Consider the following 14,678-nt stretch of genomic DNA (forward strand, 5'->3'; position numbering starts at 1 on the left):
GCTCAACACAGAGAATCTTTGTGGTCCAGCCAGGCTCATTGAAACTCTAGCTAAACACCCTCAAAAAGGCTTCACTTCTGATATAGATGTCTCCATCCATCCATGCAATGATCTTGAATTTACGGATGGAAAAATTTCCTCACTAGGTATCCTCAAGCTAATTACTACTTTGCTGCCAGCTACTTTTAAATGAAATAAAGGACCTGGACAACAGTATTTTACTCACCATTTTTTCCAGGAATCCCAAACCAGAAGTGTTTATTCAGAGTAAAACAAAGTTGAAACAAAAAAATAATGATACTCCTGGTATTTGTGAAAATTTCATCTGTTGTATGTGTAGAAATTTGGAGAAGCAATACCCTGATTTGACAAATACTGTGATTTTTAAGGATATGCTTGTGTGTATGATGTTTCCAAAAGGCACCTTGTCTTCAAAAAAATGTGCATGACAATAGGACATCGCCATTGCGTAACTCCATTACATCACAGAATGTACATCAGGTACGTCAGGTACTGAAGAGAGAGATTCTTGAAACTAGAATAATATTGGCAGTCCTATGGAAAGAGCTGGCTCAAGGACTCTTATGAGGACACGCAAAATTCAGCCTCTCAGTTCCAGGGCCACTGGGACTCCCTGGGATGCAGGAGTCATAGACCTTCACCAATAACTCATCTGTGTTGAGTTCCCACCCATGAGCAGCACTTTTTTGGAGTTCAGACCTCCGGCTACACTGCTCCAATGAGGAGATCTATCCCCCCTGCCCCCGCCCCGCAGTGCTCCCTCTCACCTAGGGCTTTTGTATTTCTGGCATATGAATATTTGAACTTATTTTGTATAGTGGCATAACTTCCAGAGGAAGAATGAAGAGGCACCTCCTCTCCAATATCACACCTGGGCTAGGTGGTAGAGTCTCTCCTAGGGACAGGAGATGCTGACTTGCATTGTTTACAGAGAAGGGGGGCTTTAATCAGAGTTTCTCACACCCATCCCAGTGAAGTGTTCAGTGCTTATACCTCTACACCACCATGTATGAGAGGAGAGCAAAAGTAGCAGGGAAGCAACTCCTCTGTAGACATATTTTAGATGAAAGCAGTGCTATCACTGTGTTTCAAAAAGAACAGGGTCCTCCTGAGATGCTTTAGGCATCTTCAGAAATGCCGCTTGGACCAAGTCTCTCAGAGGACTCTGTCTCCTGGAGAAACACCTAGCACTTGGAACCTGGTTAGCTTTGAGTCTGAGCTAGATGCCAAAACGTGGAAAGTGTCAAAACTGAATTATTTCGGCACATACAGAGAAACACCGATTTCAGGGACTCCAGCAGGTCCAGTACAAAATCTGTAGCATCTCTGAGTGGAGGTATCTCTACGGGCAAGCAGCAGATGAACACAGGCAAGTCTGAGCAGTGCAGCTTTGGAGTTGGGTTCTAAATGCGGGTCGGGGGCAGTTTAAGTGAATGCCCCAAGGATACACTGGAAGTCATCAGTGAGCAGGAGAAAGAAACCACAAGCTCCTAATTCAGAAGTTACGCTTAGGCTTTCTACTGACTTGACAGAACACACAGGAAATCCTTGGTGTGACCCACATAATTTTTAAAGTCATGATTTTTTCTTGTTACTCGTGTTACTGGTATCACTATACAATGCAAGACATGGACTGTGAAATTCTTTTATTTTTATTTTCTCCACAAAGCTTGTTCATTGTTTGTGCTCTTGTCAGCTTGTGCACTAAAATTTGGTTAGATAATTTCTCATTCAAGCTCTCATGCACCAGACCAGGATTTTTGAAATTCAAACATTATCAGCATGTGTAAAAACACACACACACACAAAATCCCAACCCGAAACTGAGATGAGTTCAAAATAAATTAACATGTAGAAGGCTGTCACTCTTTGCTGGAATCAACTTTGTTATTAAGTTCACAGCTGCTGCTTCAGATAGCTCCTTCTCTCAGGATTTTGACTGAAGTTGTTTTACAAATTAGAGGTCAGGTTGGTACTTTATCATTTTCTCATTTTCCATTTAATCTCCTTTCATCTGTTTAATTAATTCCATGCTGATTCTTTCTGAAACTGAAAATATTTTCTTAGTTTCCTGTATTCATTGTTACCATCTCCCAGGAGAGGCTTTCCCAGCAGAAGATGCCACCCAAGGCAGAGGGGAGCATCCTTCATGTGACACGACCTGCATGCCAGAACAGCCCCCAGGGACGCCGCTGCCCTCCAGCACAGAGACTCGGAGGGATGCCCAGCTGCCTGCCACAAAGCCGGCCACTGCCAGTAGTCAATCCTGTGTTTGACGAGTACCGCATTTCCTGAGCTCCAGCTCCCTCCAGATTAATGAACAAATATGATGAGCTTTTAAAATGTGGCAAAACACAATTTGCCATAAACTGTGTTGGTCACAAAGCCCCTTTAAAATCCAAGGAGATCATACCTGCTTCAACATCGTGTGCTGGATAAATTTACACAGCTAAGAGTGTGATTACAGCTTGTGAATACATATACAGTTTTACAAACATATACAGTTTCAAGCTAGCTAGCTTAGTGACTGTGCCAGATATCTTACTGATATCAGTTACCAAATAGATCTCTTTAAATAGAAGGACTTTCTTTTCCAGTCAAGCCTACATGGATGACGTTGAAGACGGATGACATGAAAGTCCAGGTATCCAGAGAGCTGTGCCCAAAAACTGGCCTAGAAGTGCTAGCTAATTAGGCAGTTAAGGTGTGCAAATTAAATAAGGCATAGAAATGAAAAATCTCTGGAAATCCCAAATCCCATGCTATCTGTAGTGAAGCTGTGGCAAAAGGATTCCATTCCTTATTAAAGATGATTTTATAATTAAAGCAATGTCACACTGCCCTGGTCTACTCTCGTTTTCCTTTAAAAGCTTCAGCAGACAAAGAAGTAGCCTGACTACTTTCAGAAGCATGAAAGGCAATGATAGCTATGGGTACCTAGCAATAAGTCAGTTTCTTTGTTTTTGTGTCTAAAGACAGACCCTCAATGCCACGGAGGTCGGTTGCTTGTTTTATCTTCATACTCTGTGATGCCACTGCCAGGGAGCAACATTCATGCTGGGAAGTTCAGTAGTCTCCCCATGGAGCTACAGGGTTGGGTACAGACACAGAGAAAACACCCACTTACACTGAAATATGTTTAAGGTATTCATGTGTTTACAGCGCAATGAACACACATCTTTGGAAAGATTTGTGGTGCTTTCTGAACAGATAGCCTAGGAGTTTTCTCAGCCACTCTGTGCCCCACGTACCTGTGTTACGTGGGCTGCTTCAAAGTGGTGTGTGGCCTCAGCAGAGCACCTGGTTGGTGTTCCCTTTTTCAGTGATTTTGGCTATTCCTGCTCCACCTCAGCAACTCATGGAGATGTACCAGGTCTGGAACACTGGTATAGATACTGCTACCAGGGTATGGCTTGTGTCTTGGATGGCAGGGAGTGAATAACTGAGGAGGATAATGGAAATTCCCTTTCGAAACCAACTTCAGTGTTTTTTTATGTGTAGCAGAGGAACACTGAAATATTTTACCATATCAGCTGACAAGAAGCATACAGCAGAGATAAAAATGTGACCATTTGTGCAGTTAGGAGAATAAGAGAGAGAATATTGAAAAGAATGCAGGAATTTAGGGAAGCCTGGAATGCTTAAAGATATTGGAAGAAGTCCCTCACTGTCATTTTCTCTATAAGGCTAGATCAAGCTACTCCATTTAAACTAGCCTAGGCAAACATAAATTTGTGAGGGATCATATTGAGGAGTAGACCAGCTAGTCTGAACTTAAAGAAAGCATCTCTGGTTTTGTTCTTGGTTTTTTTTTTTTCAATGACTAGGAGGTGATTTAGAAGAAATACATGAATCACCCCTTGAACCAACAATGTAGCTTTTCTATATTTACAGATGAGCGAATAGACAAAACCAGCAATGTTTTATGGAGTTTTCCAAATAAGAGAAGAACATTTGCTTTTCTAAGTCAGCCTGGTGTATTATGAAGGGAGTGCACGTGCTTTCTTCCCTGAAAGTAGCAAGAGTCAAAGAAGAAACCATTTTCTCCGGTTTCTGACATTGTTCAGCTACGGCATGGACGCAAAACTGATTCATTCAGCTTCTTCCTGGCTGTTATCCTTCTGTTTGTTCAGGTGCTTCTTTAGTCCTTCTCCAAGATCCATTCCTACTGATTAGTTTCTGCTTCACGCTCTTTCTCTTCCAACACATCCCTCCCCAAGAACCCAAGCCCTCCTGCCCACACAGGCAGGAGACGCTATGCTGATGGAGCCTGCACTTCAGGTGAGAGCTACATCAAAGATTTCAAGGGCAGAGGAAGGAGTTAATAAGTGGCCAGCAGTAACAAGTGAAGTAATTTGCTTTATTAAAGAAAGAGAGGATTTTATGTTGTACGTGCCATTTTTACAGAGAGAGACAGACACCATGGCAACAAGCTTGTCAGGCAGTAGCGGGGCAGTACTTTAACTATCGCTGGGGATATCATTAGTGGTGGGGAAACATCAAAAGCTTTGGAATTTGGGTTCCTTTCACACCTAGAATCTCGCTTGCTTCTATGGACTTGATTTGAATCTCCAGCCTATAAGCTTAGGCTGGGATAGCAGCAACAGCAGGCTGGGATTTTGGATGCACCCTGAATAACACATAAAAGAAAAACATGCTCACGGTATCTCTGTGCTTCCAGGCCTGCCACATTGTCTGAACTTTATGGAAATGAAGAACTAAAACATACAATTGAGTCAGGTTCAGTTGGGATTGTCTGAAGTAAAGAACAAAAAGGAGTTTGAAAACAACAGTTCCTTCTGTGCTTACTCGTAAGCCACTGATCTGATCATTAGCCTGCAGAGATGCGAAAGGAGAGATCCCTCTGTAAACCTCCCATTCTGGGAGGATGAGCGGGTGACAGATAATTGCATGTACGAGGTTGATTCTTTTTATCCTGCTAGCTCGTAGGCAGAATCCCAAATCCCTGTGATAGGCTTGCACCTCATGCAGACATATACTGCAAAGCTGGTGGCAGATGCTGATGTGGTAGGATTTATACCCACGGTAAGTTCCTCTATACAAGACAATTGGTGCACAAGGAGTTTGGAACTCTGAACATGGTCTAATGTGCATCACATTTTGCAGGAACAACGTATAGAGTTCAAGTTTTCAGTTCACAAGGCTGCAGTGCAAATGAAAACATTTCTGTAGAAAAGTGGAGAAACAGGAAAGATCTGACGAGCCATTGCAGAGTTTCCACGGGAGTCTTTTTTGCCCTGCCTTATTTATAATGTGCTGAGAATGCCATGCAGCACGGTTTTGATAGTGGCTGGGAACATATCACAAATTCATGAACCTTGGTGACTTGCCTGCATTATAGTTCCCCGTGACTGAGCTACCAAAATCTGACGGGAGTTAGCACTGCTTCACAGCTCTGAAAATGAAGGATGGCCAACATGTAAGGTATACGAGTGCAGGGAGTCCAGCTGCCCAAGCCCTGGCTCAGCCCACTATGCCCCACTGCTTCCACAGGTGCTGTTGCAGGCGTTTTAGTTGAGAGGCATTTTAGCCCTATCAGGGCTAACTGGGAGAACTGGTGAGAGCAGACATTTGTTCAGCTTGCAGCACAAGAAAGTAAAATAAGGTGGACATTAATCATCTTTTTTCACATGCATCAATTAAAAAGAAGTGCCTTCAGTCCCACGAAAAGGCTTATTTTTGAGCAGTTGTTCTCTGAGACCTGATAGCCAAGTGCTGTGCTCAAAGAAATGAAAGAGGAGGTGGCTTCTCTGGAGCTGCCTGCTTCCTGAAGATAAAGGAAGATGGAGTGCAGCACTCTGCCCATCCTGTACAGGAGCATGAGAGTCATTGAGATAACTATGAGAATTGTTGTTGTGGGGGCATCTTACTTGATGTAAAGGGAGAAGAACTGGGAGCACGCAATGGATTTCTGCATATATTTGCGTTTTCCCAGTCCTGTTGAGAGAGACCTCTCTGTGACCATAATTGGAATGAACTCATGAATAATGCATGTGAGCAGAAAGCAAATCTGAAGCTGCAAGCAGTTAGCTCACCCTGCTGCATGGTTAGTAAGGAAATGAGTTGCATACTCAAGATATAGGGCAGGGAAGGACACATTCATCTTACTGAGCAGGCAGAGAATTCACTAGAAAATTCTCAAGGTTTCAGAGACCTCATCTTGCCCCAGGTAGCTCTGTCTTCCAGGCAGGTGGAGGTATGTAGAAGTCTATTGTTGGTCAGCAGGAAAATATCTACTATGAGAAACTGGTGGCAACCTAAGACAGCCGTGTGCATGTCATGGCCAGTGTTAGGTGCACAGGGACAGCAAGGGAAAGTCTTTGGTTCCCCCGCCAGATGTTTTCATCCTGCAACCTGAACTAAAAAGTGTTTATTTGTCTTTTACTGGGAGAGAACCTCTAAATGAGAGCAGCGAACACCATCTATTAGAAAGGCAGAGTCGTGCACTGGAACAGGCCATACCTCCTTTTTAGTCAGACAGCTGTAGCCAGCGGCAACAAGAAATTCTGGGAGATGTCAAGCAGAGGCTTGGGGGCTGTCACGAAGCATGCTGTGTTCGGAGACAGGAAGCGAGCAACAGCTTACTTCCCACTTAAAGAGCAAGCTTAGGAACAAGCAGGCACGGAGAAAGGCCCCTCTCGAACACACCACTGGAGAGAGAGACACAGAGCCTTGGCCCCATGTCTGCCTATGGGACACAAATCCCTGCCCACACTCCTTCCACTACCAGGGAGAAGTGTCAAAGACATGTCCTCTCATCAGGTCATTACTGCGAGTTACAGAAATATTTTCTGATGGCTAAAAAAGACTGCTAGATTATCTTGTCTGCATTGCCATGCAGTTACTCTTTATAATTCTGTGAAATTAAATGCAGGGAGATTTTTTTAAAGGACAAAGGTTTTGAAAGATCTTAGGAAAGCAGAACACTGTTAGCCAGTGACTGTTAGCTTCGGTTTCTTGTTTAAATCGTGATCCACACTAGCACATCCCATGCATACTCAAGATCCTAGGCCCCTTACATGTGCATTTTATGCCCCTCTCATCACACTTGCCTTCAGGAGCTTCTGGGCTCCAATCATTCATCTCCTAAAACTCCAAACCCCACCCCCGGGCACTGAAGAACACATATGGACAACCATTCATAAAAAAATCTCAGGTGAAATAATTGCAGCAACTTGCCTATGGCCTGCCATCCTCCCTCCTCTTCCTAGCAGACTGAGCCAAGACTCGCAGAGGAGTGCCACCACGTTTGCCTGATTCCCTGTTCAGGCTCGGGGCTGTGTCCATGCCCAATTCCCCTGTGCCCTCAGCAGCTCATTGTCTGCCTATGGGCACTGGGCACAGCCAAAGCAGACAGTTGACTGGGACGGGAGGTAGCCAGAGCAGCAACACAGATATTGCCCATGCTCTGAGCATGGGTTTCTCTCTGTGAAACATATGCTGCATGTTGCAGGCAGTGGAGATCCCTTCCGGGATTTTGAACACTGCTGAACTTCGATGCAGAGTCAGAAGTCAAACCAAAGCCATCTGGGCCCATCTGTGGTAAGTAAAGATTTGTGATATTTCAGCATGATACACAGAAATACTCTTTGGGCAGGAAAGGTAAAGGAAGTTGAGTCTGAGTTTGTTTGTTTTATTTATTTGTTTATCTTTTTTTTGTTCAAGAGTGCATCTATATATAACTGAGAGGAGATCGCTTCATTTTTAGTGGGTTTAAAATAACTTGCCAGTAACAAAAACAAGTTTCTCTCACTGCTTTGCATAACAAGGAGCTAAATGAGTTGTTCCATGTTCAGAAGAATCTCAGAGGTCTCTGCTGAATTTATTGACTGTGGTTCAAACTAGTGTGCAGCACAGCCACTGAGGGAGAAACAGAACAAAGAGTCAGACCATCTGGAAGGTCCACAGGATGCCACTGGAGCACTCTACCATGGCTCTGGGAGAACAAGCTGGGAAAGACTGGAGCTGTGTTTTAATCTGTTTTATGTGTAAGACCCATCTGCTCTGGAACTTTGGGGAAATTTATTGCACCAATCAGTCTCAGACATTGCAAGTGGAGTCTCTTCTGAAGGAAGACCGGTTCCCCAGGGCAAGCTGTGTGACCTTTGGAAAATTCTGGGGTCAGAGTATGCAATGTACAATTTCAGCTGGATTTAACTAACTGTGACTGAGGGTCACAGGGCTTCCTAGCTGCTCTCTGCCCTTCGAGCCAGTCTTCAGCTGAGAGGACTAATTGGATGTATCTCTTGGGGCCCCTTCCAGCTGGTTCCTGAGATATATTTGTATTCTGGAAAGGGAAGACTCAAGCTGATTTGTGTTATTACAGCTTCAATGGGAGAAATTTGCATTAAAAACAATGTTGGGGAAAAAAAAGTCCTGACATCTTAAAAGGTCTCTTCTAATTCTGGCAGATTGATCAGTACATTCTCTGCCAGACACGAAGAGTTCCCTGCTGTGTGTTTTCTAATGAATTGACCACTACCCTCTGAAAATAGACTGTGAAACACACTGTGTAAGCATCTTCTCAAGCAACCTTAGGAGGTTTCAATGTACCTTTACTTTTTTGCTTATATAAGGTAAATGTTCATTCTACTAGTTCAGACAGGCCTTCTGAGCTGCTTTTCACATAAGGAAACTTTCCCTTTGAATCACTTTTGAGCTTACCACTTATAACAGTGAGTTTAAATAAATGTATTTTAGTGTGGTCCACCGCTGTATCTTAACCAGATGGTATTTTAATACGACCAGCCTCACCTCAGCCAGAGACAGCTGGATGACTCCACTCTTGTCTTTGTCCAGGAGATGGAACATTTCTGAAAAGTAGAAGAGGGGGAAAAAAAAAGTGGATATAAACCACAGAGTTTGGCATGTAGAGAATCACTGTCTGACAAAATGTAGAGGTATGGCTTTTTGCCATGATCCACTGGAAATCTAGGCTGGTTCTGTAAGAGAATATTACAGCTGTTCATTCCTCTTACAAGTCATTTCTAAGCCACTTCGTGGGGTGCAATAGTCAGATCTACAGCAGCAAACTGAGAGTTGGCAGCAGGACAACTATAAAACCTGATGCGGTAGCATCTGGTGCAATCCGGAGACAAACCTGTAAATCAGGTCTGAGTAAGGACTGTAGATGATAAATGGTACCATTTGTAGGAGCCGGGACAACTTGGGGGCCAGAGCACTGACCATAAAATGCAGATGACTGTAAAGCAGAAGAGTGTGGTAGGTTATGAAAACATGTCCCCCACCCTCCATGATCATTCAGACAGAAAAGCTTTTGCTGTATCTCTGCTGCTTTCTCCAACAGACACAATTTTGCTGGCACCCTCTCATTTCCATGCAATTTTCTACATTCACAGTTAAAAGACATCAAATACTTAACAAAACCCCAAAGTTTTCAGGAATTCCCCTTGGCTGATGAGTGGAAGCACTTACTAAACAGAGTCTCCAAGCGGATCATACAGGCCACAAAGCCGTCAAAATCAATGGTCAGCTTGCTGCAGGCGTAGCGGGTGACGATGCTCTGCTGCACCTGGTCATTGAGTGTGAAACCTGAAGGCATGGGAAGCATGTGGATCACTGGCACTGCAGGTTAACATACTGTCTTTGACATGACTTATCCAAGGACTGCTGCAGCTGCCTGGATGAAGGATTGAGGACTATTCGTCCCAGGAGGTCTATCGGACTCCATTGCCCACCTCTGCTGTGGGTCCTTTCCAAAGCCTATTGTGCTAGTTGAAGAGAGGCATAAAGTTCTCCCACAGCATTTTGTCAGACTGTATTTCACATGGTTTCACAGCATAACCAGTCCTATGTTCCTCAGATAAAGCCCTAATTAGCAAGTCTTGGTGCTGCAGCTGAATAGCTGTGATTGCAGCAGGGCCAATTGCTCACATAACACATTGGTCTTATTCAGGCCCGTATTACTGCTATTTATGTCTCTGGATCATTCACATAGACTCCACCGAGCACAAGACAGATCAAAACACCATTTGCTCCTCTAGATGCCCCTGAGCTGGCAAGCACTGCTCCAGAAGTGAAAAGCACACTTTAGAGAGGATATCATTGGGGTATTCCTTGATCAGGCTTGCACCTTCTCCAGTGCAGAGAAGGGTGGTGGGAGGAAATTAAGGAAAACGAGCATTTGGGCATAGCTCTGAAAGAGAACAATTAGATTAGGAAATAATGAGGCCAAAAATAGAGCAAGTAATAATTAGATGGATAAGCAGTGGTCACAGCATGGACAACTATATCACTGGCTCATAATGCAGAAGAGAGGATGGGTCTTGAAGTATATAACAACAAAAGGATGTAATGGTATGTGGCTGTCACGAAGGCAGAATGGTACTGGCAACACTGTGATCTAGGAGACGAGAGGGAAGCAAAGCCATTAAAAGGCTCCACCATTCTTCCAACATTTGGTGGGGGATCAGTCATGATCCGATGGTGTTCCCGAGCAGCACACTCACCTGCCTCTCTGAGGGCATTTCGCATCTCATGGGAGTCGATGGTACCGGAGTAGTCACTGTCCACTTGCTTATAGATTTCCTGCAGCAGAGGGGAATGAGGGAATGCAGAAACGGCTTTTCAACGCTTGCCCACATGGCAATGTGATGGTGCAAGCACAGGCAGGCAGGCTTTGGCTTTCACAGCTGGGTAAAAGCACTCATGAAGACAAAGTAACATGAGGCTCACAAGAGGTTACCAGCCAGAATTAAACAGCCAGGGCTTCTCCAGGGTTTAGGTTTGGTCTGCTAGTCCACTCTGCAGCCCATGCCTTGCCATTCCTCCTGCTCCTGTAGCTAGATTAAAGCTATGACATTCATGCCTACCTCTGCTGCATGCATACCATCACTCTGCTGTGCAGACACAACCTCAGGTTTCTGATGACTGGGACAGGAGCTACCCTTACCAGCTCAAACTTCTACTCTCTGAAATGTTAGTGGGCATGAGAAATGTTTCCCGTAGCTACTGGCAAGCAAGGCAGACTGGGAAACACGTTCCCATGGGCTGGCAGCCCGCCTGCCTTCATGAAACGTGGTGGCAGACAGGCCATTGAGGAAAATATCCTACCATTTGGCAAACACTGCAACAGACATAGTCCATTTTGCTAAATATTTTAGATGTGATGGCAGATGCTTCCCACTGCTAGCAGGTTTATTATCCAGAATTAGAAGCCACACAGACCTACAGCTGAGGCTGGAATTGGCTCTCAGGGCTTGCTCTGCCGACACCATCTCCTGGACAGAGCCAGTGCCTCCATCTGAGGACAGCTGAACATCTCCTCACGAAACTCCAGGACAGATGCTCTGTGCTGACCAGCATCAAACGTGGTACCAGCAGGCTTGCCCAAAAGGGATGTTGTCAAACAAAGCAGGCCCAATTTTGACCTTTATTTAGACTGCCTGATTCTAGGTGAACTTCTTGGGATATTAAATCCCCTGTCAGAAAAATAATTCGGCACTTCTACAAGATTTCAAAAAAGACAAAGCCAAGTATTTGTAGGTCCTAAAAATATGTTTCTTGTGTTTACTAGTGCTCAGCTGGCGATGCAACATACTGCAACAGCAGAGATATGTTCATATGAGCTTTAATATATCAGGCAGCAGAGAGCGCTCTCTTTGCCAGCAATGAAAGAGGATTAATCTGGCTTTCCATAAGGTGCTGCAAATTATGGAGAGTAGTGGGGCCAAGGTGAAAGATGATCTGCTTGTGCCCTTTTAAATCGAAGCTGTTTCTGAACCCTGGAACAAACTCCAGCCATAAGAAGGGAGGCTTCCAAGTATATCTGCCTGTGGTGGCTTAACCCTATCTCAGTTCCGACCTGTACTTCAGAGCTGAGAGGGAAGGGGATAAAGTCAGAAATATTATGTTACCAAATACTTTTGAATCTTCATCCAAAGTGTCTTGAATTCTACAAGTCCCAATGTTCCAGTCCCATTGATCTGGGGATGTTAAGGCACGGTTCAAAAATCCAGATTCCTCTATCCTTAGCAATATTGGAGAGCAACCAGTTTTCATAAAAACAAATCACCCATCACAAAGTACTCTTAATGATGTATTAGTTCTAATTTGTAATGCATCTCTGTCTCCCACAGACATGCTTACAGGTTTACATTTGCTTAGCTAAAGGCATGCCAAGATTTTCTAGGCTATCTGCACTCTCTAGGAATGATGTATGGGATTGCTAAATATATAAGCACAATTAGATCGACTCGCATTTTGTACAGTTAACAGTAGATTAGAATCTTTAGGGAAACAAAGGACTGGCCTCACAGTGAACAAATGTTCGAAGAACCAGAGGCAGGAACTGTAGGTGAAGAGAGACAGTCAACAGTAGGCTACGCAGTCTTTCCCAGTGTCCTTCAGGGCCTTGGTCACCCCTTCCTATGGAAAATTATGCAGAAACACAGAGTTGCCCACCATCACTTCTCATAACAACCACAAGATCCACAGCTAATCCATTCTGAACTCAACACGACCACGTCATGAGACCAGCATCAGTATAACCCTGGAAGCATGGCTCTTGACTGTCCCAGTGCACTGGCTACCTTCCCAGCATGTCAAAGGAGTACTGGGCAGATGTGCTGACCTCTCCTTTTACCTTGGCTGTGCAAAGCTTATTAGCTCCCCTATGTCCTATGTATTATGTGGAGGGGAGGGAGGCACAGCACGTGCTTGTAGCCTTCACCCTTCGAACAGGGCCTGTGTCTGTTGCTTTGAGCCCTGTGCTCTGTAACCAGTGTCTGACTCAGAGATGGAAGTTGAGGTTGTGCTTAAAACCTGTCTCCAGCCAAGCATGCTGTGTCTGCATCCGAAACTGCATGGGTACATCCAGGCAGAAGTTCCCTGCTTCTCCTCCCTTCTATTTTTAGTGAAAAGTTTAAGCAATGAGAGATGCAGAGCAGGCGAGAGAAGCAACCAATGATTAAATGGTTCAGGTTTCTGCCACCCCGAGCTGATAGAGCTGCTTGGCTGAATTTTGTGCCTCCAGCCATGCACCTGGACAATGGAAGTGTAAGCTTAGCCTATCTTCTCGGGAAGTTTTGCAAAGGAGATCCAGAAACTTTAAAGGTGATGAAAAAATGTTCAAAGGATACATCTAAAAGGCTGATCATCTCCCTGCAAGTGTTAATGCTGAATCCATCACTTTTAATATCCTTTCCTGTACAAAAAGGAAGTAAAAATCCAAGTCAGTAATACTTATGTACAACTTTTTTTTCTGCAGACAGCATTGGAGATGTCAGCTACCTTAAAATCTTGTTAGCAAAGTAAAGACACTACCATTTCTTCCACTATTTCCCTTCAGCTGATTAACATGGCTTTTTTGGCACAGGGGCAGGGGATGCTGTTGAGTTTGGGGGTGGTAAGCCTCTGTCTGTCCACAGAAGTTATGCAGCAGCATGATAACATCTTCCCATTGTGGTTCTCTGAAGAAGGTACAGGGAATACAGTGCCTCTGCAGGACATTGGCTGGCAGCTCTTGGAAGGGGAGCACCAGGTGGTATTTTTTCATCCCATATTGGAGGTTCAACAAACCAGGAGAAACCCAGCGGGGGGCAGACAAAAACTTGGGTTTTCATCATGCTTAGCTGATAGAGCTGGGTTTTCTTAGCACAGGTCCCACTTGTGTGCTGATGGATCCAGGCAGAGACGGTCACTCTGACCAAGGAGCAACTTTATGTCTCCTCATTTCAGCACGTGCTTCTCACCTTCATTCAATGGCAACTACGTAATGTTACTTACTCTTCGCCAAAACCCGGTTTAGGATAGTTTGAAGTTCAATTGCAGTCACTTCACAGTCCTGGACAGAAAACATATTTTAGGTGTTAACACAAAAAATATTTGAAACAAACTATATTCATTTGCTCTCAGACATCCGAGTGCTATTTCCCTTCCAACCCTTATCTAAGGCATGTAAAGTTTTAATTTTTTTCTAACACTTTACATCTACCATCAGACATCACATGGAGGAGATCCTCAGAAACAAGGAGTATTTCCTAGTCTTTCAAATATGAAAGAAGTGTTTTGTTAGGACCTATGGTGACATGACCCAGTAAATGTTAACTTTTTAACAGGTTTGACTGAACTGGGTAACTGCCTTCTTTCTCAGCTAAAGAGGTTCGAGAGAGCATTTGAGATTTTCCAGGCTTATGGAAACCACAACCAAACAATGCTAAAATTGTCCTTTCAAAACTCAGAAAGGTCTTTCTAACTGACAAGATGTTTTCCCTCCTTGGTGCCAGTGGCCACCTGTTCATTAAGAGAAAATCTGACGTGAGAGTCACAGGCTAGCACAGCAGGGCTTTGTAGATACTGAGGTTTGTCAAATAAAGTAAATAGAGAGAAAGTTCAGCCAACAGTTTTCCAGTTCCTGGGGCTTCTAAACAAAAAGGAAGGAATTGGCCAACTAGGCAATTGTCAGAATTATATGCCAACTCCACAGGTAATTTATTTCACCATGGGATAATATTTTCACAGTCCTCACTTCCATCACCCCTGTTTTCAAAATTATTCCATGCCCTGCATTACTGAGGGAACAAATCACATTTTGCAGCAAAAAGAGGAACATTGTAGTAAAGCTACTCTATCGTAATATAAATTGAACTGAAGCTGTGAGTTAATAAAAGGGAAGA

At 44.0% G+C, this 14,678-nt stretch overlaps 1 protein-coding gene across 1 annotated transcript in view; it reads right to left on the reverse strand.

Moving 5' to 3' along the window:
• Positions 1 to 7,878: 7,878 nt before the first annotated feature.
• CAPN8 (calpain 8) overlaps positions 7,879 to 14,678 on the reverse strand; it is a 29,667-nt gene continuing 22,867 nt past the window's right edge. The window contains exons 15-21 of the mRNA XM_009937340.2: positions 13,789 to 13,846; positions 13,143 to 13,207; positions 11,919 to 11,987; positions 10,512 to 10,590; positions 9,478 to 9,594; positions 8,797 to 8,855; positions 7,879 to 7,902 (exon numbers count right to left, since the gene is read on the reverse strand). Of these exons, the coding sequence (XP_009935642.2) occupies positions 7,879 to 7,902; positions 8,797 to 8,855; positions 9,478 to 9,594; positions 10,512 to 10,590; positions 11,919 to 11,987; positions 13,143 to 13,207; positions 13,789 to 13,846 (471 nt within the window). The remainder of the gene's footprint in view (positions 7,903 to 8,796; positions 8,856 to 9,477; positions 9,595 to 10,511; positions 10,591 to 11,918; positions 11,988 to 13,142; positions 13,208 to 13,788; positions 13,847 to 14,678) is intronic.

Source organism: Opisthocomus hoazin, chromosome 2 (genome assembly GCF_030867145.1).
Source record: "Opisthocomus hoazin isolate bOpiHoa1 chromosome 2, bOpiHoa1.hap1, whole genome shotgun sequence".
Taxonomy (NCBI): Eukaryota; Metazoa; Chordata; class Aves; order Opisthocomiformes; family Opisthocomidae; genus Opisthocomus; species Opisthocomus hoazin.